The sequence below is a fragment of the Anopheles cruzii genome, chromosome 3 (assembly GCF_943734635.1).
Source record: "Anopheles cruzii chromosome 3, idAnoCruzAS_RS32_06, whole genome shotgun sequence".
Classification (NCBI taxonomy): Eukaryota; Metazoa; Arthropoda; class Insecta; order Diptera; family Culicidae; genus Anopheles; species Anopheles cruzii.
This window is the reverse complement of record NC_069145.1, coordinates 27,689,497-27,717,287: the sequence shown is the minus strand read 5'-3', so window position 1 is coordinate 27,717,287 and position 27,791 is coordinate 27,689,497. Positions and strand designations below refer to the sequence as shown.

Genomic DNA, 27,791 nt, shown 5'->3' with positions numbered 1-27,791 from the left:
AAGAAAAACTGGGAACGTAACTCCACAAGGTGGGTAGATTATTAGCAAGAAGCATTATTATCACCTGCAGTTCGTGTCGCTACCGGATAGCTCGCTCGCTCGCTATAACCTAAGAAAAACCGAACCCATCATCCGCTTTTACTCGATCGATTCTCCTTTCCATTTTCAAAACGAATAATGTTTTAAACTGAAAGATAAGCTGAATTTAACTGTTTTAGACAAACGTAGGAGAAAGTCGGAAATATGTTAAACGCTACACACGCCCGTGGGAGTAATATAATGGTAATTTGGAGAAAAGAAAAATCTTAAACAAATAACACCTCAAATATTTCAAACCTCTAGCTGAAAACAAAATAGTAAACGCTCCCGTAAAAGTAGCAAAAATAGAAGGTAACAACACTCAGTATTATTATATAAACGAAAATCACAGATTATTTCACCAGCTTTGTAGTTACTCTGCTTACTGCTGTGGCTTTCTCCAAAAGGGGTTCAAAAAACATCGGTACGGAAATTGCACAGTCCGTGCCTGTGCATTGCACTCTACGAACGCGTGCGTGGACCACCGCGCGGCGTTGGTCTGCGGCGGCGGAACACCCTCTCACATCTGTCTCTCTTGGGATGACCCGTGTCACCATGACCACCTAGCCCGGACCACCGTAGTGGCGCCCAGTAAATGCAGTTTGGCAGCAGGCGATCAGGAATTGGGTATAACCACGGTGAAAGAAGACACAACGACCATTGGCGTAGTCTTTCGCCTTCCTCCTTTTGCTTTTCTTCGCCACTCTTCACGCTCTCTCGATCTCTCTCTCTCTCTTTCTTGATTGTTCACTTTCTTGCCTCGACTCTCTGTAATTTACAGAACTATGGCATTCACATTCCGCACTATTGCTTCCACAACAAGGGTGTCCGGAAAGTGCAAAAAAAGGTTTAAGTAAAAACGAAACTGTAAAATACTACAACAGATACAAAACGAGTTCAAACAAAACGGACGAATGAATAGAAATTGCATCTGATTTTCCTACCAACGACGCGCTTTCTACCTTATGATGGGAACGATCCCGCACCCAGCTTACCAACTCTGCTCTGCCCTTCCGTATCTGTCCGTTAACACTTTTCGATATCCCTGGTCCCGGGAAGTAGTAGTAACTCTTGGTGTCTTCTTTCCCCGTTTTGTCCCGATCCCTCCAGGATACCCGTCAACGTTACACCCGGAACCAGTACCTAAGATAACCAGAACAAACAAACGGTACCTCCATGCATTCGTTAAGTTGTAAATCCTAATTGTTTCGTTTCAATGTAAAAAAACCACTTCACTCGATACGCGATGGATGTGCCATTACGGATATGGTGGCCGCTAGGAAGGTATAGAAAATGAAACTGAAGCAACAGACACAGAGAACAAAAACTCTAAGCGGAAACAATCAATACCACATAACGAACCCGTTTCTTAACCATGGCCTTTTCTCTCGCTCTCAACTTGCGCCGCCACGAACGACCATCGCACCGTTTTTCAATCGCGTCCGAAGAAAACGCGTAATATTGTTGATTCTGCAATGTTCTTAAACAACTATCAAATAGGTATTATAAAGTGATAAAATGGAGAGAAAATATCGATTCATCATGCAGAGCCTTGCAAGGCCGTTTCTGTTTCTGCCCCCCTAAGCACGGGACCTCGATCTCTCTGCCGAAGGGACAGAACAAGTACAGGGAAGTATAAAAATGGTAGAGCAAACCGAGCAAAAGTAGATGATTACATACTAACGCATTCCTAGAGACTAATGTTTCAATTTTCCACTCTTCAAACACAATTCCTATACTCTAGGGCTCGTTCCTGCCGGGGATTCTCTCCTGCGAAGGGGTTCCGTCTCATTCGTTTGCTTACCACTACTACTACCACTAGGCGTACAAGTATAAACTTAAAGTATTGAAAATGTTTAGTCTGTTTCAGCGTGGCTTTAGGTACATACGTTATCAGTATCAATGGTTATCGATGTGTGTATATATATCTTTATGCGCAGGCGGCTGTGTTTAACTTGCCAGTGTCCTGTTTCCGCGATGGGTTCACCGGGAGAGTAACTCTAGAATCACGTCTCCTGGCACGCGCTTCTCGGGCACCCGATTACCCATGACTGGAATCGCGGTTCTTTTTCACAGTTTTACAAACTGTGTTGACACAAATTGAAGAAGAAGAAAAACGAAAATCCATAAGAAAAAACCTTATATATCTCCATTCACCGTTTGTTTCATTTCAAATGTACTTGTTACAACCTGAGCATCATTTCACTTGCTTTGCTTTGTTTTGTTTTGTTTCGCAGTTTTGCCTTGCATTTGGTCAACTGGATGGATGTGTGGCACGAATTTAAAGTTTCCTTTTTCTTGTGTTTCTCTTCTGTTTTGCTTCTACAGTATGGCCGACGTTTGACGCCTGGGCCCTCAAATCTCAGTCCGTTGTGCTTTGCCAGCAAATTGGTTATACCGATCACCAATCACCACACACAGCGGCGCCGTGTGTAGCTTTTGTTTGTTTGTTTGTTTGTTTTGAAAAGAGGTTGTTTGAGGGTGCAAGTATACGGTTGGAAAAGCGTGCGAAAGTGTGTGCTACCTGCTATGGTAGGCAACCTGGATTGGAGTTGATCCGATTATGTACAAGTATTTTCAACGCTTGATTAGACAGAGATTGTGACAATGGAAAACACAAAGACTACACTATAGGAGAAGGTAGTTTGGTAAACGTTTGATTTTACCATCGTATTTGCACATACAAAAAGGTGCCTGAGTAGGAGAGTGTAGTACTAAGCGGTACATGAAATTCAAATATGGGATATCCTACGGTACTAATATACGTATATCTTTCTTTGTCGCAAGTTTTGCGCACATCCATTACATCGAATATCAAAAACCACCCAAATACCGCCTCGAGACGAAGCCCGTCATTCCGCTTCACTTGCTCCTTTCTGCGGCGCCTCTCTGGTGGCATTCTCACTCTTCTCGCCGATACTAATTATCTTATAATATTAAAAATTGTAAGCTGTTTCGCTTCCTTTCGCTCGTCCCGTGTTCTTATCGTGATACGTTGAATTTCAAACTTTTCGTCAATGTTGAACCGAAACCCACTGTGCTGTGTTGTGTATTGTAATGCTTCATGTTATGACCGTGCGTCATATAGTATTTGCGTTTGCATGTTGCGGTTCACGTGGCAAATCCATCGCTGCATCCTTACACATTCTTACAGTCTCATTTTGATTCATACGAGAGCGTCTTGTGACCAAGGCGCTCCCCACTCTTACACATCCTTCTTGCCGGTTAGCTTCGAACCATTCTCACCGCTCCCCACGCTTATGCAACGCTTTTGTCGTCACAGTTGTGTTCGCTTAGAAGGTTTCCAGAACCGTGTCGATGTTAATGTTGTTGCCGGCCCGAATATTTTCGAGCATTTTGTTCACGAACTCGGTCGAGTTGCCGGCAATCTTGATTTCTGTTCGTGAGCAAGGAAAGCGACCGTGTGGGTCATTAATATAATGCACTCTGAAAGTCTACAGAGGGAGCGCTGATTACTTACTCGATGAGGTTTGCACCAATCCATCCAGCTGCTGTTTATACTCTTCCGCATCGTCGATCGTGATCGTTTTGTTGTACTTGCCCACCAAAACTTGCTTCAATTGAAAGATACCATTCATCAGGCGTTCTGCAAAAAAGTGAACCATTGCACGGGTTTTAACACCTTTCGATACACGGGGACTCACGGAGGAGCTCACAGAGCATCCGATGATACTCACTGTGTTCCGTTTCCAGCCCGTACAGCTTGATTTTGTTCGCCTCGTGCTGCGCCTTCTTCTTCAACCGACAGGCTCGGGACGCCAGCTTGTTCTTTTCTTTGCGTGTCTTTGGGCGCGCATTAAACGGCAGCTCGCTCACCGGCTTCATGTCGTTGATGACGCGGCCCAGCTTGTCCAGCTCCTTGCCAATGTTGTGCAGTTTACGCGGATTCGGTGTCAGATCGTTACCGTCGCCCTTCCGCGCCTTGCCGCTATGCTGTAAGCGTAGATTCTTAAGAAGATTATCAAAAAAACGCATACATTATACATCCGCATACCGCATCCGTTCGAAACGAACATCAAATTTAGGAAAGAGAGAGAGAGAAAAGAAATGTACCATTTAAAAAAAACGTTAATTCAGATTGATCGCGGCATTCAGAAGAAGTGTTGTGGTAAAAAGACAATGCAAGCTGCGTGCCTTAACTACGAAGTTAGTATTTACACAAAATTAATTGAATCAACATCAACTTTGATTGCATACTTGTCGTTTGAAACTATTTCGTACGAAAACACGATGCTCTTCTGGTACTGTTAGCGTAACACCACCGAACGGTAAAGCTTCCCTGTTCGTATATTATATTTCAAAGCAAATAATATAAAACACGGCAAAAGTTCACCATACCTTGATGCCACGCACGGAGCAATGTGGGCTGAAGACCGGATCGGTGACCGCGTTCAGTACGTGTGGATCCTCGGCTTGCGTTTTGATCACCAGCCGCTGCCCCTTCGGTCCCTTGGCCTGCACGTTGTACTGCCAGAAGTAACGCTTCGCCTTGCTGCCACTGCCAACGCTGCTCGAAACGCGCCCTGTGTCCTCGCTGTCGGAATCTAAAACGTAGATCGCCCCCCATCGGTTGGATTAATACAACCGATTCTTTTCTACGAGATACGCCAAACTGTACCTTCGCAGCTGGAATAATCTTCGTAATGGTCGCTATCGTCAGAGTAGCCCTCGTCGTGTGAGTAGTCCGGACCTTCCGGGCTGAGGATACCTCCGGTGCTGAGGGAAGACGTCGAGCCGGCCTCAGCAAGACTGCCCGTCGACAGCAGGTGGGGCCGTGGTTCACGCCGTTGCCAGATCTGCTCGAAGCCCGAGATGTGTGTCGGGGCGGACGAAGAAAGGCGCGATATCACCGTGCCACCGCTAGTGGCCCCAAGCCCGGAAGTGCCGGCACTTGACCCAACCGAAACACCACCGCCACCAACCGAGCTGCTAGCGGTGGACCCACCAGCCGCTGCCTGCAGCAAACGGCGGCCCGAGTAACTGCCGGGGCTGAGCATCCCGGACGACGAGCTCGGCACGGACTGGCCCAGAAATCCACCGCTGCGCAACTCCGGCGTGTTGCTCATCAGCAGCTGCTGCAGCGTGGAGTACTTCGGATTATGCTGCACCTGGCCGACGTTGCCACTGTTCCGACTGAAGTTGATACCGCGCCGGGCCGCCCGCTGGGGCATCTGCTGTGGTTCCATGCTTCCGACGCTGCCACTAATGTTTTGGTTCTTTGCTGACTCACTGTTGTTGTTGGTGGTGCTGTTCTTGATCAGCTTGCCGGCGCTGATGGTCGGGCTGGGGCCACCGCCGCTACCGTCGCCACTACGACGACCACTGCTGCCGCAGCTGCCGTACACATGGTTATTGTTGAGCGTACTCTGCAGCTGCTGCTGGAGCAGTTGCTGTGCGCCTGCCGCCTGCAGAGTCCCACCGGCGCCGCCACCCATCATCAGCAGGCCACCGCCATCGGTGATCGAAGGGCTCGATCCGTGGCTACTCGGCGAGAACGCGAGCGGCGACTGGACGGCACTGTGCGGTTCATGCTTCGTGTAGAGATCGAACGGTGAGGTCGAGCTGCGCGTCTGCTCGTCGTACGCCAGCAGATTGTTGCTCACGTTGATCGCATTGAAGCTGCTGGCCGTTACCATCGGATCGTTCGAAAGCTGCATGGCCGAGCTGAATCCGGACAAGCTGTTGCTGTTGGCGCTACTCCCCCCGAGCGAATTATCGGCCAGCAGATTCAACCCACCTCCGGAGCGGCCAAGGATCTGCTGGGGAAGGCTGGGCGAAAGGATGATGGCACTGCCGCTGCCGCTGTCTCCGCTCAGATTGGGCGACTGCTGACTGAGCGGCTGCCCGAGCAGCGTAATATCATCGTGGAACAGACCGTCGATCGTGTTGAGGTCATTGCACATAAACCCATCGCCAAAGTCGTCGAGCGGATAGATCTCGAACTCTTCCATCATCTGCTGGCCACCGCCCAGACCTGAGGCCGGCAGCCCTCCCACTCCTTGAGTGACCGAAGCCAGAAACTGCTGTTGGCCATCCGTGATCTGTGTTACCGAAGAAGACGTCGTCGACGAGGGCGAAATTATTTGCCCCAGCGACCCATCGTTTCCGTTCGACACGTTCCACGAGTCCATCATCGGCACCGTGATCGTCCCGATGTCGATGCCCTCGGACGTAAGGATGGTGTTTTCCCACCCACTCTGCATGGTGAAGATGTTATCTATCTGTGTCGGCAGTACAGTCGCAAAACTGCCCACGATCCCTCCGACACCGCCCGCGTTGTTCGCGATGGACCCGCCGGGACCACCGCCGCCGCCACCGCCACCACCAACACCAACCTCGTGCAGTAACTGGCCAACCTGACGGAACGTTTCCATGTCGACGGCGAAATCCAGATCCGAGCCACCGGGGCCACCAATGCCCCCACCTCCACCACCGCCTCCGCCGCCGCCACCACCCATCATCATGCGCTGGTGGTTCAAGTTGTTGCGCGAAGGAATCGGCATCGAGGCCGTCGTCAGCATCGGGTTGCTGCTCAGTGCGTCCATCATTGAGTGGTGCTGCTGTTGCTGTTGCTGCTGTTGCTGCTGTTGCTGCTGCTGCTGTTGCTGGATACTGTGGCCGATAGCGGCTGGAAATTGGTTGTGCGGTGGTGAAGGGATGAACGAGTCTTGCTCCTGCTTCACGACCGCCAACAAGCTACCGTCGTCGGCAACCTCGATCTCCTGGTACTGATGATAGGCGCCTCCGCTCTGCAAGCCACCGAAACTGCTCATCATCCACCGGCCGCGGCTGGACAACAACCGCCCAACGGCTGCTGGATCTTGCCTCGGCTGCGCTGTGTTGCTCCAATCAGTTATCTGCAATCAGAAGAACCGAAAGAGTCGCAGATTAGTAAGGCGCACAAAGAGCAAACGGAATTCTATGGGAAAACGGTTCTGCGGTTCACAAAACAAAGATGCTTACCGAGCAGTGCCTGCCAGAGTGAAAGGTTTAATAAACGAACCTCAATCACCCGGATAAAAGGTCGACGGCTCAATGACCACCTACAACACGCCCACCCCACACGTGCCAAGGTGTTTTCTTACTGAGTTCTTTCGAATTGTCAGCGGACAAATCAGTGAGACGTAGGATATTATGGTAGCAATAAGGAGCGCGGAGTTCCTCCACCTTTGGCGGCCACTTCGGCCCCGGGTTGGCCAGCGCTAAAAATAAGAAACGTGAAAGCGAAAGTTTGACGCTGGGCAGTACCAGGGGGTGGGGAACGAACCAGAGGACCACTTATTTACGACCCAAACACACACAGTCGAAAGCCGTGCAAAATCGTAAGATATTTTCGTACTTCCGTAAATAGAGACGCTCGAGTTCGCCGCCCACGTGTCCCATTAAGCCTTTCGCCAACCTTCTTCTCCGTGAGGAACCGACACAGAGAGCTTGGAGAAGAAAAGTAACACACCCTAAGCCACTCACCACATGAAGAGAAAAATAAAATGTTCTTTCTCAGAACAAAACGGTTGAGTCTCTGGCGAAGATCAATCGAAGAAGCTGAAGATGATCGTAAAACGGGATCGCTTCGATCAGCGGCCGCTCGAATCGGAATGCGTTGTAGTTCGCATCTCACGGGTCTTGGCAGAGCAAAAGGCACGAGCTTCGATGCAAAGTGGAAAGAATGTAAATCTTTCGCGAAATTAACTTTCGGAGGGCAAACGACCACTAACACAGGGCAGAAGACAGGACTAGTGAGAACCCTGCTGCTCCACAGACGGCAGCCGCATTAAAAGTACGGAAAACAAATGATGCTGCCCTACATACGGTGGTCCTAAAAATAGAACCACAACACAACACCGGGGGCCACCGCCGCTCACTCTCGCTAATCGCGTTTGTCCACGACGACGACGACGACGACGTCGCGCCAAGGAAGCACTTTCAGCTCCCGTAAGAAGCTATTTAAAAGTGGTAAGAAGAAAAATAACCCGTCTGACGCAGGGCTACCGCGCTCTTCTGTGTGTGCGGCGCGCTAGTGGCGCCGAGATTAGGGGTTGTCCCTTCTCGCGCTTCCGTTTCATCCCTCAAGCTGAGCGCTGAATGTTTATAAACATTATTTTTGCGTCACTCCAATGTCTGGGGCCCACCGCGCGCCCCGCTTGGGCCTCCCGTCATTTACGTCGGACTGATTTAACTTTGAATCAGGGACTGATCTGCGCGCGGGCCTGACATTGACATTAAAGCCAGAAGGGAAGACGGCAAATAGGCGGCGGCCTTCCGTTCTGTTCTTTGAGGCACATTTTCGGGTGGCAGTCACTACATATCTTGTCTGTAAAAAGTCGAAATAACATAACTTTAACATTTTTATGATTTTCTTCTAATACAAGATTGAGGAAAAGGGAACAAGATAAAGGGTAGATAGAGTACAACGTAGAGATTTACACCTTAGTTTGTTAGGCTGAGTCTTTTTTAGGACATCGACTTGCGTCTGAGTTGCATCGAAATCGACACACGGTAACATCATCTACCAGTCTTGGTGCCATTTCCAACCTCAATCACGTTTGCTGCTGCTCACAGCCACGAATCATTAAAATATCGCTTACTCATACATTGGCCAAACAACGATCGTGCAAGTTCAACAACTCAGTGCGGGGTCCTGCAGAGAGACATACACCAGAGACCGACGCTGTCAGCTGCTGATGAGTTGCAGCGACTTGCGAAATAATACATTGCGCCGATCCGGCTCACTTCTCCGAAAGTGAAAAGTCTTTCCATCTTCTACCGGATGCAACATTTTAACCATCTGGATCACGCGCTCTGAAGCGCACCCTGCTTCAAGCACGCCCGTACTCTTATTTGTTGCTTTCGCTCGGAGAGAATGTTCTTTCCTGAATTAACCGGCAAAAGCCCGAAACGAACCCGCAGCACCAGTCGTCATGCCTCAGCGGACCATAGCGAAGCCATACTGGGTGTGTGTGTGTGTCGAAAATAGAAGCCATTTCCGGATCGGGAGATGGGAAACATTTGGAGCAACAACAACTGGCCGTGATTCGTTCAACCGTTCACCCCCGGCGACTTCTTCGGCAGCCCGCCCGACTATTGCGCCAGTTCATGGCATGGCCGGCCGTACAAGTTCAAGGTTTTCCATCGATCGTGCGCCACGGCCATGGCGGCCGAAACACGGCGTGTGTTAACGGGTGGACGACTCGGGAGAATCCGCGTGTGCATTCCCCCCAATCGTTTGCCGTGTGTGCCTAGACGGTGGCACCTCCCCTCCATGTATTGGTACTGCAGAACCTCTTTTCTAACACCCTGACGATGTGCCTGACGTGACGTGATGAGCCAGGGCTGGACGATTTTGTTGGCTTTTCAAAACCACAATTTTCACTGCCCTACCTGCCGTTTGTAGAAACGCATTCGTGGCGTAAAAGTTTGAGCTTACAAGAGAACTGACGCAATTTAAATAAGTGGTTGATCAAATCAATAAACAACTAAATCAAATGAGTAAACTAAGAATCGGAGTAAACAAGTAGAATATTTGCGGATCCAAACACAGTTGCAGCCGAACAAACACTTGCAGAGAAACTGCATGAATAAACATTTGTCGATGCGATCATACGATATGCATCGGAACGTATTTCGCGACACTTCTACAGTGCGCGTGATATCATTGAAAATCAAACAAATAACATTAACTTCAAATATTAAAAAGGACGACGAAACGTGACCTGCCACTGGGCAGCTAACTATGCCCCTTCAACACAAAGGTAGAAAGCTAAAACCGCTCGGAACTCTCTGATAGCTACGGACACCGGCCGGAGGGCAATTCGCGCGTTGTTTTGCGCGTGGCCAGCGCGAAAGGAAAACAGGATGCAGAAACTGCACCCCGCATGGAGCACGCGCACGTGGCGCATCATGATGACGGACGGATGGGTGTGTATGCATGCCTTGCTGCAGCACCTTGTAGCGAATTGATTTCCAATCGAAAGTGTAATTCGAAGGCAAACCTTCGGTGTGGCGCGGTTTGCGTCATGTGCGATGATAAACAATAAGCGGAGCGATGAGAAGCACTACTTAGTAGTAGTCCGATACCGCGAGGTCCGAACTGATTGAATCGCACGATGAAATGGCAGGTTCAAAATGAAAAGAAAAGGAATGACTTTCTGGTCAAACATCTCATCTGACATTTGATTAAAAAAAAAACAAGGAATAATCCACCCACAGAAGCCGGTCCACTTGACCAACGGTCAGACAAAACAACTTTCGTCTGAAGTAGGTCAGCGCGACAACATATCTTTCGAGTGCGGGGAGGGCTTGTTTTGCGATGATGCGACACAGATTAGAGTTGCCCGTAATCTCACACGCCGAACAATGGCCCGATAATGTGCCTTCCTTCCTTCAAGTGGGGTTTCTCTAACGCAAAACGCGACTAAATATACTTATCGCGTATCGCGCGTGTGTGTGTGTATGTGTGGTACGTACCTTCGGCCTCTGATATCAATAGCGACGAAATGCCAAAAATTCACGTTAGCCAGCTCAACAACAAACACTTGTCACTCGCACGGCCCCCACGTGGACGTGGAATTGTTTGTGTTTTGATAACTGTTTTCTTATTGGCATTATCAACATCAGCCGTGATGGTATTACTACCCCGTTACTTCTATCACCTCCCCCAAGCTGTGATTACAATTTTGCGATTTTCCTTATCGTTCGAGGAAGGGCAATAACCACAACTTACCGTCGCGAGTGTGTCGCGTTTCCGTTTTTGGCCCCTGTGCCTGGTGAATTGTGATCAGTCGATTGATAAAGGAATTGCGTTTATCACAGCATTTTGGCTAATTTATTGTTTGCCTGATAATGGAGCGAAAAACACAGAATCGCTAAGGCACATGTTCTAGAATTCTCTCCGATCAGCTGAACCAGAAAATACGTGTTTTGCGCTATTCTAATTTTAGACCTGTCATAAATTACTGTTCAGCACACACACACACAGCCGATTGACCTCCACATTCCAGTGACGACAGGTAGCAAAAGACATACTTGGGAGGGTTCAACAATCTCCTCCCCCGTGATTCTGGGCCTGACGGCAAACGCCAAACATCCGCGACAGCGGATTGCCATTCACCATCACCGAAAACCTGATTTCTGTGTGTCCAAACCCATCACCATGTCCTTCGCTTCTCGTCAGCTGGTCGGCCGTGTGTTATTGCCTCTCGTGCAGCTTTGTGGCATGCAAAACCTGAACTTTAAAAAACTTGAATTTTACACATTCTTTTCCCCGTTCATTGATAATCTGTAGCTGTGTGCTTTGGAAATAATATTTTCTAGCTCAGAGGACCTCGTTCTCAGGATCGTCTAACGCAATTTTCGTACCGTTCACACGACACACAATCGTCAGGTCTTGAACGGCCGCCCGAAGATTGCCCAGCGAGAATCGGAGCGAACGGCGGCGGTAGAATCGAATCGACCTTGTCAAAGTTTATTAACACAGAACCCAACACCACAGCCGACGACCCGAACCCATCACCATAACCGGGCGCACGGCGCGGGGTGGCACACTGCCGCCACACACAAACACACAAGTTTCACACACTGGCGCTCCCGTGTGTGTCCGTGGAAGGAAGGCCGCCGCTGGCCGGCCGGCCAGTCGCGAACCACGGACGCGTGTTGATATAATTTGGCTACGAACTTTTAAAACAAGCCAAACCCCGAACCGAAGAAACCCGAAAACCCGGCAGCCAGCAGTGTGCGGTCGCGCGGTGCCGTCGTCCCAGACACCACCTTCACACGTCAAACGGTCCCCTTTCCATTCTTGGCCCCCCTTTGGTCCGCGCAAAACAGATGCAAGAACACGCGACCCTCGCGCGCGCTTGTGTTCGTTACATTCGGCGATCCGGTTCCGCGATCATTATTCTTTCGCGTTTTGGTTTCTGTTTCGTTCGAGAAGAGCATTGATAGGCCCTCATTATCCCTTACGCACCGCGCGCGCGGTTGCGTTGTGTGCGTCACCCATACACCTGCAGCTTCTCCGGTCGTTCGACGACGATGACGACGATCATCGTCACCATGGCGCACCATCGAGACATCATCATCTTTCGGTCGTCCGTCGTTCCACTCCACTTCCGTGGGAGCCCCCCGCTAATAAGGGGGGGATCTTTTGCTGTGTGTTTGTGGGTCGTTAGAGTCGATCGTGCACACACCCCGGTCCTGATAGAATATGCTCCATATTCTCGCCCGCGTTTTGGACTCGCGGTAATAAAACTCAAAATGTGGGTTACAAACATTGTCGCCAACCAACTTCGCTAACACGCTAAGAACATTTAAAAACTGTCCACTTACTTCCGGTTGTTGCTGCTGCTGCTGCAGAGCTGCTGCTTGTCTGTCCCGAATCACAATCAATTTCGAGCAGCCTCTTTTCTGCACAAAATGTCCTTCGAAAATGGCTCTCGTCGGCAGGCGGTCGCCAAAAATATATTCACATGATTAGCCCCACACACCGTGGATTTCAACAAGAGCAACACTCCGGGGAGCGAGACGACCTTCACACGCCGGTTTTCGATGTTGTTGTGGCTACGAAGATCGTTAGCGGATCGTTGTTGCTGGTTTTCCTTGGCTGGCGCCCTGCCGCCCGTGTGTGTGGCCCACCAAAATTAGGAAGTAAATTCACCCTCCACCGAAACCGTCGTAGGCCACGAGGGGCGACTGATAAGATAAAAAATCCACAACGACCGCTACTGGCGCTACCGAACACCACCACCACGACGCTGGTTGCATGTGTGTTCGTGTGTATGAACGCCTTTTCACGGTTGGAACGTTTGCGTTTGGGGGGTTTTATTTATTTTTTACCCGTTTCGGAGGTACTGACAGAACCCGATAATATTTTACGCTTTTTTTACTCAAACACTTCAACACTTTACACGCCTTGCTGAGGGAAAGATAAAGAGAAACACAAATAAAGGATAAACTCACACACCAGTGCACAACGGCCACACATAACTTATCTTTCGCACAACATGCGAATAACGTGTTGGGCGGGCGGCACACAAAAAACACACTTTGCGGTCACAGATCGAAGACAAGAAAAAGGACCACCAAGTCGACTGAGCGGGCAGGAAGTTGAAACGTTCCCACAAGGCGAGAACCATGTGAGAAACATTCAACGTTGATCGTGTGAAGCGTAAACAGGATTTTTTGGGCCACAATTTTTTCATTTTTTGCCCCCTAACTCACTACAGAGCGGCCCGAAAGGTGTACCGACTACCGATCGATGGGCCACTTATGTTTACGGTAGAAGCCCTTCCACATCGGCTATGTCACCGGTGCCTTAGACAGCAGGCGGTAGCGTAAGAGGACAACACAGACCCATCGTTTGGCCCGCCTTCTGTCGCTTTAAACAATCGACAGCTGTTATCGTGTGCTTGGAGCGGCCACCGCGGTGGACTCTGCACACTACACACCAAGGCACGCGGCTGGCCACGTTTCCTTGTCTCGCCTGTGACACAATCTCCAGCAATCCAGCGAACAGCACCACATCACCATCATTATATCAGCGTAATGCGATCGATTTTGGTACAATTAATCATCGCCCCCCACCGGCCGCCCAACTCGCGGGACACGAAAATTCAATTTACAGCTGCTGGCCAGAGCTGGAACGGAGGATAATCAACTTTCGGTCTGTATCGTGTTAGCACCAACTCTTTTTCGCAGAGAGAGAAAAAAAACCCAAACGTTTAGCTTTTCAGTGTGCCCACATTCAATGGTCACTGCGATGCGATGAACACGAAGTGTAAAAATATACAATTCAAGCACAAATAAAACGAACCAACTATCACAAGCAATCGAGAGGGGCAACAACGAACATTGGTTGAACACGCTTCGCAACAAACTGAACCGGGCGATGAGGACTTGATTCGACGAACAACCGAATCGCGACCGAGAGCACTCACGAAGGGAAACCGCGATGAGAGTGGCCGACTTGGCGCTCATCAGTGAGAGTGAATTAAAGCGGCCCATACAAAGAACCGAAAGGCTTGAATGAGCGTTTCGCACACACCGTGGGGCACACCTCCACTGCGAAAGGGACACGTTTACGGACGGACACAGCTGGCCCATATGATGCGGCCACCGCTCGCCAGCATTCCAACCCCCCCAGCGTCAGGCATCATGCGCCTCCATCAACCCGACCAACCCAAGAATGCCAATGAGCGCCGCCAGCGCACCTTTGAGGATCATCGTCATCACCTCCCTAACAACATCGATCACACATCAATGTCCACGGAGCCGTGTGTTTGTGTGTGAGTGCTCTTTGGTTGTTTGTTTAAGTTGATTTGTTGATGCGCGCGACGTTATTGGTGGAGCGCGCGTAGTCGCGATTCTCATGATTATTTATTCATTCAAAACAGTCCGCCGCGGAGACTTTGCAAAATCGCTCCACTCCGCCGCATTGTGTGTTATCGCTCACCAACACACTCGTACGGCCTGCTGCTGCTGCTGATGTGTGCTTTAAGAATCAAGGGCTGTGTTTGCCTAAATAGCAGCGACGATGATAATGGCGATAGTGGATCACCGCCGATGATGACGATATATGATTGAAGAGAATAATAGTCATTTCGGGAGCAACGGGTTGATCAGCCCCACAAACACAGCGTTCGCTCGGTGTAGTAGTGGTGCACACTGCTCCCCGCGGAGCGGCGCAAGGAAATAAACTTGTTTTCAAGCGAGACGGCGGCATGCAGGCGAGAATCTGAAATCCTGTAAACAAATCCATTAAGTTCGTCATCGCCTCTACGACGCCGCGGTTTGGAGACGGGGTGGGCCCGTCGTGGAGGTGAGGATTTGTTGTCGTGTGTTTCGTATTCGATTATTTTTTTCAATCGCCTGACATTTGCGCGCGCGGAATCGATGGTGAAATTCCCGTTCCCGGTTTCATCATTTCGCGTCCATTAAAACAAAGCTCCAAAATTTGATCGCCACCGCGGCCAGATAATGAGCAGCAGCAACGGTGGTGGCTGATGATAAAATCAGGGGTGGAGGGGGGGGGGCGGGGGGTTCCGTTCTCAGCTCAGTACTTTCACTTCTCGCGCTCGGTTCTCTTTCGCGGTTTTCGTCGTGCCACAGGAATGTTGTCCGTTCCTTTCACAAACATTCTTGTGCCCAAACAGGGACTACACGGCAAATAAAATTGGGCACCTGCTTTTTGTTTTTGTTTTCGATTTTGAAGATATGCTGGTACTCAATTTTGTGCAAATAAATTCTCTTGGTGCAGCTTTTTATACTTTTTTAACTGGATAACTACCCAATCAAATGGAAGCAATGGCCTTTCTCGAAGAATCTGAGAAACGTAATATTGTGCAATAGCAATCATTTTTTATCTATAATTAATTTTTAACTTAACGTTGCTCTTTGGCACACTTATGGGAACAACATTATTTTATGACATTCTTGCTGATTTACACCTCCTCGGCATGCATTTTCTAACCGATAGTTCCCTGATCGACACGTTCCTTATTTTATATCTACTAGGCTGCTCATTAAATTCGGAGCCTCGACAAGAAAGAGCGCTGCTACGAGCCTGATTTTTTTTTGTAATATTGGTACACTCTTCAAATGAACGTATGTGAAGTTTCATTTCAATCGGTCACTTAATTTTTTTTTCACAAGCCATTTAGTATCGACATGTCACAGTATGTTTTACAATGGAAAAAATCAAGTATGTGCAATGATTTAATTTTTATTTTTGGAAGGTTTAAAAGCCAAGGAAAATTATGAACGAATATTAAAAGTGTATAAGGACTCTTCACCTTTAATTAGGGGGTTAAAAGAGGGTTGTCTGAGTTTAAACATGGTCGTAGTAGCCTTTAAGACGAACCATGTCAAAAACGTGAAAAAAGGCACAACACCTCAAATCGTAGAAAAAATACAGGATATCGTTTTCGAAAATCGTCGAACCACTGAAAGAGATTTAATATAAGGCCTAGCCATCTCATTGAGCAGTATAACCAGTATTTTGACTGAAGTTTTGGGTTCTTAACAATTTTTTGCAAAATGGGTGCCGCATTCGCTAAAAATGGAACAATGCGCCCAGTGCAACAAATGGCAAAAATCCATGAGTTAAAGTTCAAATTGTTGGAATATCCACCCTATTCATCAGATTTGGCCCTTAGCGACTTCCATCTGTTTTCAAACCTAAAAAAATCCTGCGCGGAAAGCGGTTTTTATCAAATGATGACGTCATAGCAGCTCTAAGGAATACTGTGACGTGACAAAAATACTGTCGATACTAAAAGGCTTGTAAAAAAAAAAGTAAGTGACCGATTGAAATGAAACTTTCCATACGTTCATTTGGATAGTGTACCAATATGACAAAAAAAAATTACACTCGTAGCAGTTATCGTATCGTAGAGCTCTGTTATCGAGGCTACGAATTTAATGAGCAGCCTAGTATTTTGTTTCATGTTAGAACACGGACAAAACCCGGACCAACCTAATCTTTAGCATTCAAATCGATGCACCACCAGGGTTGACGCCTTTCGCATAGGAACCCCGATACATCGGTCGGATGATCTACGACCGATCCCCAACACGTTCCGGTGTCACGTTGGTAAAGTAACAGCCTCACGCGAAACTGCGCGTGAAACGATGAGTAATGGCCAACAACAACGACGAAATCTGCCACGATGGTGGTGTTTCCGACCCACCGACTGCCCCAAAACGGAATAGAATCTAAACAACAAGTTGTTGCGCGATTTATCTTTCCAACACACCTTCGCCGATTTCTGCGCGCCCTCCCGTTGTCTCCCTCTCTGATCTTCTGTTTTCCTCCCATCGTTGGCGGTGATTGCGATGCGAAAATAATTCCCTTTTCTTCTTCGATCGAAAACAACAAACAAATCCGCTGCGCGTTGCGAGTGGGGAAAACCCACTCACCGTGGCCCGTTTCCCCCCCGCTGCTCTAATAACAGGAAGCGGGGCGGGTTTGATCAATGGAATGTAGTGTAGTTGTTGGCCAGCGACTAAAGAGACAGGCCGGTGTATGTGTGCGCGCGGCCACTCCACGGCCGGAGGAGTCACGAATTGTCATATCGGCGAAGATCATATTCATTACCGCGTCGCGGCGATGTTGTTCTGTGCCCTGATTGGCCCCCACACACCGGGCCTCAGTCAGCCCGCGCCATGCGTCACAACACACCACCTTGTCTGGCCAACCCCATCGCCAGCCACCCGCCACCCGCCACCCGTGGGGTGGTTTAGCGAGTTTGTTTTCGTTTGAAACTCTCGTTCCGAGTGTGCGTGAGTTCGCAAAGAAACGGACTTCGAAGTCCAGGCCCTTCACGGAGCGGTGCTAGCGGAGGTGAGTGGAACGGAAAGCACGCAAAGCCGCTTGGGGGCTTGGTAGAACCTGCGCCGATGTTCAAAACAAAAACAGGGACCGATATGTGAGTGTGCTGTTCGTGTGTATTGGGCGCACACTACACTCAATGGATGGCGGCGTGCGATTATGGAATCCTGGCCGTTGAGAATCCGCGAGTGGGTTATGTGTCACTGCTGAGTGTCCGGAGAATTTACATGACCTGACTGGGGAAAGTAACCGATCTTATAGGCTCTTATAGGGGATCTTATAGTTATAGGCCACCAAAAGAAGGCAATAAAAAAGCATTCAGCGAGGCAGTAAAACACAACAATTGGCAACCATCTTAATGGCGTCGCAATAAAAATTAGGGATTTCTTCAGCAAACTGTTGTTCAACATAATACGTCTAACAGTGCGCGGTTTAAAAGTCCGGCAATCAAAACAGAGCTTAGATTTTATGACCTACGCGGTAAAATTAGTCGGCGGAACACGGATACACGTGCCGCGTACGATTTACTGAAAGAGCATGGGGCGTTTTATGTTGGCTCGATCTCGAGTACTTTCGGTTGGTTGTAAATCCGCGGGCTTAGCGACGATCAAAACCCCGATCTCACGCCGGAAGAAAGATAAAGTGTTTTTCCTCCCAAAAGTGAGGAGAATTAATAGAAATGACATTAAACTAAATGGAGAATGATTTGAAGATCCAATGTTTTTTTTACCAGATAAATTAGAAAAATGTAAACAACGCGGGCTTGTTGATTGCGTCAAATAAATGCGTTCTCTTATCGTTCCCAACTGCGTGCTTTCTGGCGCACTTTCTCATGAATGGATGCCAAAAGAACGTTGTTTACCAAAAAACTTCTAACCCAAACAAGCGCCCTCCGCAGACAGCTTCTTGTCGGTGTTTGTAACATTTTCCAAGCCACCAGCAGTCTGATGAATGAAAGGGAAAGATGGTTTGACGACTTTTGATGTAAAAATAAACCCACGCGATGGTGACCTTCGTAGGCCCACCGTAAGGAAGTGCGTAATGGACATCACGTTCCCCAAAAAGGATTCATCATCCTCCACAATCCCACCGGCAGAAAACAGAGGTTAAAACAGGGAAAAAAGAAAACAAGAATTGGTACCGTTGGTGGGTGGTTACACAAAAAACAGCTCCACCCCGGCAATTCGTCTATTCTGTCGCGGAACTACGATATTGCGTGTAACGGCCAACCGATCCGTCCCAAGGGCTCACCACGCCTACGCGCCGATAAATCGGACCCAAGAGGACCCGGTGAATAATAAAACCTACTATCGTGCCTGCTGCTGTTAATAGCAAAACAGAAACCCCACCGAATATAAGTCATCGCGCGGGGCACGCGTTTTTCTTTTCTATTTTCGAACTCCCACAATCCCGGATCGATCGGTATCGGTTACGAGCGTTTGTCACGTCAGCGCGCCAGGTTTCTCTGCTAAGGACACCACACCCGGGACACCGAAACAAGCCGTTGTTAGCTGCTAATCACATTATCTACGCAGCAAAAGTTCTAAACGAAGCATTATCAGCTGAGTAGAAGTTGACTGATTACTATATTACACCACCGGATGCGGACTCCGATGGTAATACCTCCGTGTGTCCTCTCGTCGCAAGGATTTTCTTAGCTTCACCCTGTTTAATGGTCCACAAATTGATCAATCAGGCAGATACTGTGCCTCCATAATATCGACGTCAAGGCGCGTCTCTGCCTTCATAATGCTGGCGCGCGTCCATTCAGGTCCCGACGTAACGCACAAGAAAGCTCGTTTGACGTAACACACCAGCTAGTGGGGGGACGGGACCGTTACATACACGCGACTACTCCAGATTCGTCCAGCTGCTGCCAGGACGCGCCATAATAGCCGTGGATACAGAGAGAGTCAACACCCAACCCACACGTTCGATCCTTGCCAAGACATAATACATTTTGCGCCCTTGCACGCCACACCGCTGGGGTTTCCAGTCCCTTCGGCCCTACACACGGACCCCACGCCGTTTCGCTTCAAGGACGACGACGTCACATCGGTGGGACGCAGGCGCACCCGGGGACGATGGTGTGCCCCGGGGGGATGACGTCCTTTTCCGTGGGTGTACGAATTTTATGAATGGGAAGCAGATCTATGGCCCGGATTGCAAAACGGAGTTGTCGGGGATGGGCTGCGGCGAGGCGTGCAAACGAGATGGAGGCTGGTTCCATTGGCAGACTCTCTCTCTTCCGGCCGTGGGCTACAGAACATCGACTGCGAGCGAAGCGCCACCTGACGGTGGTGTCTGCAAACCACGAACAGGCGTTCGAAGCAGTGGTAACGAACTAAACACACATTTTGCGCCGAAATATCGCCACCTCCGGCCGATGGTCACTCGTAGGACGTTGGTACATTGACTTTGGCCGGGGCCGGGGGGACTGATATTCTATTACGACTGGTGTTCCCACTTCACCCCGCAGCGATGTTTGGTTTGCAAACTTGCAAAACAAAAACTCCTAAACGGGACTTTGGAGGGGATTTTAATAAATAAAAAAAATGGAACCTCGAATGGAGCTTGTAACATAAGCACCTTCAAATCGATGACAACACGAATCGTCGAAGGGGGTCACATCGTCAAGTGGGTCATTAACATCGAGCCGGGCGTAGTCGCAAAAAAAAACTAGCATGCGCTGAAATCGGACACTTATGCCACCGCGGGAACCACCTATTTCTTGGAGGCGACAAATGTCCCCACACTGTCTGGTCTGACTCTGACTCTGGCGGTCGCCCCATTGGTGCCGAAATGTCCCGATTACGCTCGATTTCGAAACTTTGCAATAGAAAGCGAAATTAAAAATAGCGCTACCGGTGGAACGCAGCCATCAGCCATTTCCGGCGATGACCGTCGTGTAGGTTGGCGGCCAACAATTTGCCAATTGGAAGGAAATATGAAACAAATGTTTACCGAAACTGTTTCAATCGAACTTGATACGACTCTTGTTTATGGGACAGCCAGTAAAGTAAACAAATTAAATTTTAAAAATAAATGTTTGAAGGTTCGACAATCTTTTGTGAATGGAGATGTGAACAAAAACAGGAATCCATTTCGTGGTGCCAACCATCGCTAGGCTCACCACGCCCAGGACACATTTGAATATTAAATTGGCGTTTTCTTGAAATGTCCGGGGAGCTATTACCTCACGAGAGACCCCTTTCGCCAAAAGCAATTCGTACCACATATCTAGCGAGTATCCCCTCTAAGCGACGTTTCGTGTCCTATTTAATGGTGACCTGACGGCAAATGTCACGGGGATGATGCTCTACAAGAAGAACGCTTCATTTCCGAGAGCAAGACGCCGCGAAAAGAACTCCTTCCGAACAAAAAACACGTGGGGGGCACATTATTCGGGGGACAACGCTCAACGCACACACGCACACACCAGTGTGTACGGCAGGTCACACGGGTTCACGGCAACTGGAAACGCTCTGGAAATGCCCAGGAGGGGACGAAAACAAGGGAACGCGTTTCTCGCTTACAAGAAGGGTGTGTCGCGTCCTGTCCTGGCAGCCTCTCTCCCTCGAAGACATCCCTCTTCAAGATACCTCCTCGCGAAGAACGCGCTTTGTTGGGCAAGCATAAATTTAGATAAGGGGAAAACCTAGCCAACGCGCTTTGCGCTGCATCCTTCGCGAGACAGTGTGTGTGTGGCTGACGAATTTTGCACCGAGCCTTGGGTCGTCCTCGGGGGATGAAGTGCATTGGACCGTAGGGCGCACGCACTTACACACCCCGTCGGGCACCTCGTCCCAGCATAACTAGTTTCTAACAAGATTCCGTCACAAAAGTACCCCGTCAAACAATGGCACTCGCCAGCCAGCCCATGCGCTATCCCATCGAATTCTGTTCTCTTTCTCTCTCTCGAATCCTGTTGGATTACGAAGGTCGCGTTCCCGAAATCATTACATAATACCCGGGATGCGCCACGCAGCGACTGAAGCGAAATAACATAAGAATTTACCCTACTTCCTGAGGGACATCATGACCGCGCCAGGTCGCCAGCGGTGCTTCCCTCCCTTCGCCACGGGTTGTACCCCGTTTCTCGTACGCATTGAAAGGGGGTTGAAGATGATGAATTTCGGTTAACTAGCGCGCGGCGTCTTCACCATCGGGTGGTCGGCATTTTTTGTCAATTGCTCCCCTCGGGGCAGGTTTTTGTGTGGTGCAGAACCCGAAATGCTTTGTTTCGCCCCTTTTTTTACTCAGCACACTTTTCCGCGAAACGAGACCGATTGATCCACGAGGCACGACGAGGAACAATGCAAATGGAAATTAACCTCGTTCTTGTACAAACTTTCGAACCTCGGAACACACGTTGGAGTGTGGTGAAAGACTTTCCCTGCCACCCAACATTCTTCCCTTCGGCGCCTTGTACAGCTGGTTCTGGGGTAGCGTGGTTCTGGGTTGCGTTTGGCAACATAAAGAAAGTGTGCGCCACCTTTCATTTCAGGCGGTGGATGAAAAGTTTTTCAGGGGTCGCATAAGAAAATAGAGAACCTGAACGCAACCTGCAAATGGAAAACGGAGTTTTCCGTCCCAATCTGTGTAGATCGGGCCGTCGAGGGTCGTGATACCCTCCTGTTTTGTTGGCCCCGCGTAAAGGTGTGTTCGCGGTTCCCCGTTTCGACACTCGGTGCAGGAATGTTTCCCTTTGGCCATACTGGGCCAAATTTCCATCCGCAGTTGCGCACAGAATGTGAGTTAATGAAGCAAATCTTTCGCTTCAAGAAACGATACATTTCTCCAGATAGAGCATTAGTACCGAAATGCAGTCACCGAGGGTGAGCTTCCAAATGTTTTGTGTGGAATTCGCACAACCAGACGACCACAGGAGAAAATAGTTAAATTCGACGTTCAGCAACCGCGGCACTTCACTCCGGGCGCGTTCCTAGAATGATATATTTGGTAAATATTTATTTCGCTAATTTTTGCGGAGCGTCTTGCGCAAAGAACACAAAAAAATACAGCGAAACGCAAACAAACTTTTCTGCTAAGCCGCGCGGAATCGATGAACCGCCGGTGCCTGTGTGTGCTGTTGTAAACAAACTATCAATCCCTGAGGAAAGGCACAGCGAGACAGGTACTCTCGTCGCGCTGTTCCCTACGCGGCACGGCCCCACACACGCAGACACGCGCGGTAATCGTGATCATGTGGGGGATGATGATGGTGATGCGCTAAGATCTGCCTCCCAGCGGTTCAAGCCGTTCCTAACACACACAGCCACACACAGAGTCAGGGTAAACACTTGAAAATGCGGTTGTTGAAAGTGAAACAAAGCGCACAGAAGAGAGAAGCTGCTACATTCATCAAGAGGATCTGCCTCCGTTCGAAGAAATGTCTGCTTCAAGTTAAAGTGGCTCAGGACGATGGTTCAGAGAAAAGTTATAAATCATCCATTCCAGTTTACAGCAACTTTAGACCTTTTGGCATCGTTTTGTTACACTTTTACACTATTGGCACAAGGCCCACCCTGTGACCGAAACCACAACATTGGCGAACTCTCTCGGGATGGATTGAAAATTGCAAAAAAGTTTCATCGCGCCTATACGCGTTTGTTATTGATATTTTTAGCACACGCGGACTCCATGCTAGACCCGTCCCTTCATCCAACCCGCCCGCCGCCAGACAGCATTATCTCCCATTTGCCACTATCGCACCCGTCGCACCGCGCCTGACTTAGAACAAAGTAACACAAACTCGCGGAAACAGCAAAAAAACTCGCCAAACCGCAAACATCATCGGCGCCAATCGGCGCAGAGGAAGGAGCGTACTCTACACACACTAGTCCTCTGGCGCGCGGTTCCAAAGTCCAGCCTAGCCTGGGTGGCGGGTGGGTCGTGATGACCGGTGGCGTCCGATGATCAGTATTATCAACATTTAGCCCACTTTCTGTTGTCGCCATATTTACGCCACTGCGCCCCAGTGTCGCGCGTTCCACGATCATTGCATCCAGAAGCGGCCCGGTGCTCGTTTCGTTCTCGCGGTCGACTACTTTCCTTTGCAACCGCGGCTACACTTCACTGCGGAGACCATTTTAACGGCACACACATCAGCAGAGCTAATGTTTTGCCATTTAATTAACATAGTTCGATAGCTCAGATAAACTCGAAGAAAAGTTACATTTGCGATTACGATCTAGGAGTTGTTCGAGAGGCCAGCGGGGCCGGTCGGCAGCTGGTGTTAATCCTTGAATGTTTTCAACCAAGTAAAAAAAAGTCAAAAGCCTATTCATGTTCGGTGCGATGGAGCTCTCCTTAACGTGGTCGCCGCCGCCAGTCTTCCGGGGGCAACCACATGGATCATTAATTTCGTTACTACTCAGACACACACATACTAGCGCTCGTGAAGCGATAAGGATGGTGGACAACACATTCCGCGTTTGTGTGTGTGAGGATCTGGCCTCTATTTTTGGCAAGGTTAGAGGTTTCGTGGCTATCCTCTGTTCTTCTTCCTATCGGCAGCAGTCCACTTTCTGCAACCTAAAATCGATCCATAACTGGTCACAACCAACAAAACGAGTTTCCGGTTGTAAAAAGGATGTTCTGAGGAACCGTTTTAGAATCCAATTGGAGGAAGAATCCAAATCCTTCGCTGCGTATCATTCCATTAGAAGCAATCCAAAGCGGGAAAACGAAGGTGAACTTAATACAAGCCGGAAAATGTAAACATTGCATTGCGGAGCATGGCCAAACCTCGACACAACCCGCCATCGACCGGTATAAAATGGAAATCTATTGGACGCCCGGGCGAGTCGGCGCAGTCGCTATGTTTTGGTTTGCGGTGAAGCAGCGATCAATGTTTTCGGTTTTCCATCGTCATGAATGACCTCAACCTTAGGGAACGGCCTAGCGCACCCCGTGGCTACCTTGGAAGAGTGGTGAAATAGTAAAACCCGCTTCTAACCGAGGCCCAGGTCGAAGTAATAAACTGTGTGTATACAGGAGGAACCTTTTCTTCGACCTTGGGGCGTAGCTTCGATGTTGGTCAGCATTTCCTGGAAACGCTGACTACCAATTTGGCCACCCAGTATAATCATGTATTATTTATTACGACACACCAACATCTTTTCTTCCTATTTCTGGAATGTTTTAATACGCTCTCTCAAGTGAAGCACAAGTGCGGTCTCCTTGATTCGGGGGTCCCCTTCTAAAGCAGCCCCTCAAACGGGACACCCAAGCGTCATGGTTAATTGTTTAAATTAGGTTAAATTTGTCCTTAAAAATTCTGCATTGACATCAAGTAACAAAACGGCCACCACACATTACTGATGGTGATAATATTTTAATAAATTCAAATCAAATGCTTCGTACGTTTGGCAAACTACTACACTCGTCTTCGTCATCGTCCGACCGAAGAAGGTTTCTATCTGCTGCTCTCGCACGCGCCACTTCGAGCGCCCTTTTCTTCCACCGCGACCACCGACCACCTTTTCCTTCCGGCACAATGCCTCCCAACTCAACGCGCAATGTTTTGACTGGCGTGCTCCGTTCTCCGGCTGGCTTTGTAGCAGGAGAAGGAAGGTGGGCCGTGGAGGGCGACGTTTGCGGAGGGTTCGAGGAAAGCCTATCATTGCGCAATCGCGATCAATACAGACGCGCGCCATGGGACGCTCGCTGTTTCCGCTGCAGCAGAGTGTCAACAAACAACAACACAACCCCCGGGAGCGGGAGCGCTGGCGGCTTCCGTAGGGTGGGGTGCAACAGCGGAAGTGGTCTGCTTGTGGCTCGTGCACGTGGGAGCAATAAAAAGGACTAGTGCAGAGGCGACCGGTCGGTGCCACGGTTCCTGGAGCGAACGAGACAGAGCAATAACTGGGCCAAATTTAGGACATTCTTCTTTGCGACTTCTTCCGGACCAAGGGGACGCTTCGCAGGATTTCGTCGGAAATGAGTCATCAGAGTTTGCAAGTAATTTCGAGTTTCGTTCGGTTGGCTCACAGAACCGTGTATTTTGAGTGCGTGTGTGTGTGTGGCAGAGTGGAGTAATTGGGAGGCGAAAGAAGAACAGAAAGAAAATAGAATTAAACAAATTTTCACCGAAAAAAGGCTGAAATGCTCGCTGCGGTGGTATGTGTTGTTGCCGGCACTGTGCCGGATGTGCATCCCGCAGATGTTTCCCGTTTTTTTCCCGTGACTGGGGCATATATTTTTGGACACAAAGAAAAGCTGACACACCTTATCCAAGCCTACTTGTGGCATGGCATAGCCGCCATCGCAAACTTTACACCAATTCTTTTATGTATACTGTTGGACTAAATGGCGATCCCGTTCTGGAGAACTTGAAATTGGCCATAAATTTGAGTCGTCCTTTTGGTGTGCGTACTGCATTATGAGATAGAGAACGAATGTAAGGCAATTTGTAACATATGGTCACTTACCGTCGTTTGTCAATTAGCAAAACCTTGCTGCCGAGTCCTCTGACGTTGAGCGTTTACTTCACCACCACAACACAGCAACCACACAGAGAAGTGGTATGGCAACGCGCTGATGCAAACGGTCCGCAGAATTATATCATCTCACGTTCTTCGCGCGATTTTTTTTTTTTGGTTTGCTTCGCGTTGTGTTCTAACACTGTAGCAGTTTCCCTTTTCTCCCACGTCTGCGCCTCGATGGCCACCGGCCGGAACGCGGAGGAATGTTGCTTCTTCCTGTGTGCGCGCTTCTAATTGCCCACACGCTCGGCGGTTCGTGGTATGTGTTTGTAGGCGGTGCGTGGTTCTGGCAAGTTCTGCTCAGTTCAGTTTAACAACAAACTACCAACACACACAAGCGCGAGAGCTGTTTAGAGCGAAATCGATTCCGCGGGGCGATGACGATGCGACGATGGGGTTCACGACTGTGTTTCGTCGAATGTGTGTGTTTTTGGGGGGGTTAATTTGGCGTCGCTACTTCACCCGCTGCTGACCCTTACTCTTCGCGGCCACCCTCTCGCATTGGTACGCACGCCCACCACACACAGAATCAGATGATTTTCTTTGTTTTGATTCTAGCGCTGCGCGCTTCCGACGGTGCTCGGGCGAACCATCCAATATGGCGGTGGGCTGCTGCTGCTGCTGTTGCCCCGCCGCCTGCTGCGCTCTTTCTTCCCCGCGGCTCACGCTCACGGCAACGCACACGCGCGCCACCTACTGACACACAGAGAGCGAGTGAACGCGTTCCGCGCGCGCTCTCTGTCTTGCGCTCTGACGCGTCCCTGCACACCCTGTTGCGTGGCGACCTGCCCGTCCGGCACACGCAACCTGTGCGTAGTTCCAAGCTTCTTCCAACAACAACAGACCCCGATCCACGCACTCGCGGCGCGCGTTGGAGACCAAAACAAACCGCGACCAAAAGATTCGGCGAGTTTTTACGTCGAGCGGTTTCGCCGTTTAAAATGTTTTTGTTTGGGAGGCAACGCTACTGCGCCCGGTTGGTGTGTGTTAATGATTTCTTTGTCTTACATAATGGGAGGGGGACCTCATTTGGGAACCGGATCGCGCTGCTGATGGTACGGGGTGCCGCTACACACACACACACGCGGTCGGATTGCGTCCAGTTCGTTCGGTCAGCTGTCTAACAATCGAAAGCCCCTGCAGGAGACTTTCTCCAGCATTCACAGTCTCGCCCGTTCGTCCGAGGTTCGGTTCGGGATTTTGTGATAAGAATTTCACAACCTCCAGACACCCGCGATGACTGATGGCGTGCTCGGGCTCGAGCTCCTGCGCTCTGTCGCCCCGAGACGAAAAACAAATATCGATTTTAAACACAAGAAACCGCTGGATCAATAGACGAAACGAACGAACCACAACGGTTACTCTCTTGCTCTGGTTCGGTTTGAACAGTCTACTATGATTTTCAGTTGTTTTTGTTTTTTCTCTTATGGTTTTGGTTTCCTTTCTGTGTGTCACTTTGTCTGTCACTTGTGGCGCAAGGAGACTGATATCACTAGGGTTTTTCGGCTGGCCACTTTGAATAACAACAACAAGAACAGAGATGTGCAACAGAATGTTTGTTTTCGCTTTTCGCAATATGTTATCACTTTCGGCTGCGACCGCCTGGCGGTGCGTCCGAACGGATCGACGGCTCAGAATGAACTTTGTCGTCGGTTTCGCGAGTGCGCGAGAATTATCGTCCGATCGGGGTACCAAAACACACACCGCGCCCGTCGCGCAACCACTACCACGCAACCAGCAACCAACACCAGCACACGGCCGGGACTGCGTGCGCATGGTCCGTCTATCGCCATCTTGCTTTTTCGCTAACGATTTGCCGATGTGTGTCACGCGCGGAAAACGCGGATTGGGTTCGTGTTTACGATTCGACGCTGGGCGAGGCA

At 49.4% G+C, this 27,791-nt stretch overlaps 1 protein-coding gene across 2 annotated transcripts; it reads right to left on the bottom strand.

Moving 5' to 3' along the window:
• On the bottom strand, window positions 1–25,983 carry LOC128275550 (protein CREBRF homolog). Of its 2 annotated transcripts, XM_053014093.1 has the most exons (7): window positions 25,855–25,983; window positions 6,729–6,956; window positions 4,718–6,671; window positions 4,438–4,643; window positions 3,777–4,047; window positions 3,560–3,685; window positions 1–3,475 (listed from the first exon to the last, which is right to left on the bottom strand). In XM_053014093.1, exons 2-7 carry the CDS (start codon window positions 6,873–6,875, stop codon window positions 3,372–3,374), a joined length of 2,808 nt encoding a protein of 935 aa, XP_052870053.1. In that variant the 5' UTR covers window positions 6,876–6,956; window positions 25,855–25,983; the 3' UTR covers window positions 1–3,371. The 2 variants fall into 2 exon arrangements, with proteins under 2 accessions (XP_052870053.1, XP_052870054.1); XM_053014094.1 differs by lacking the exons at window positions 6,729–6,956; window positions 25,855–25,983 and having other exon boundaries at window positions 3,777–4,032; window positions 4,718–6,493.
• Window positions 25,984–27,791: the final 1,808 nt, after the last annotated feature.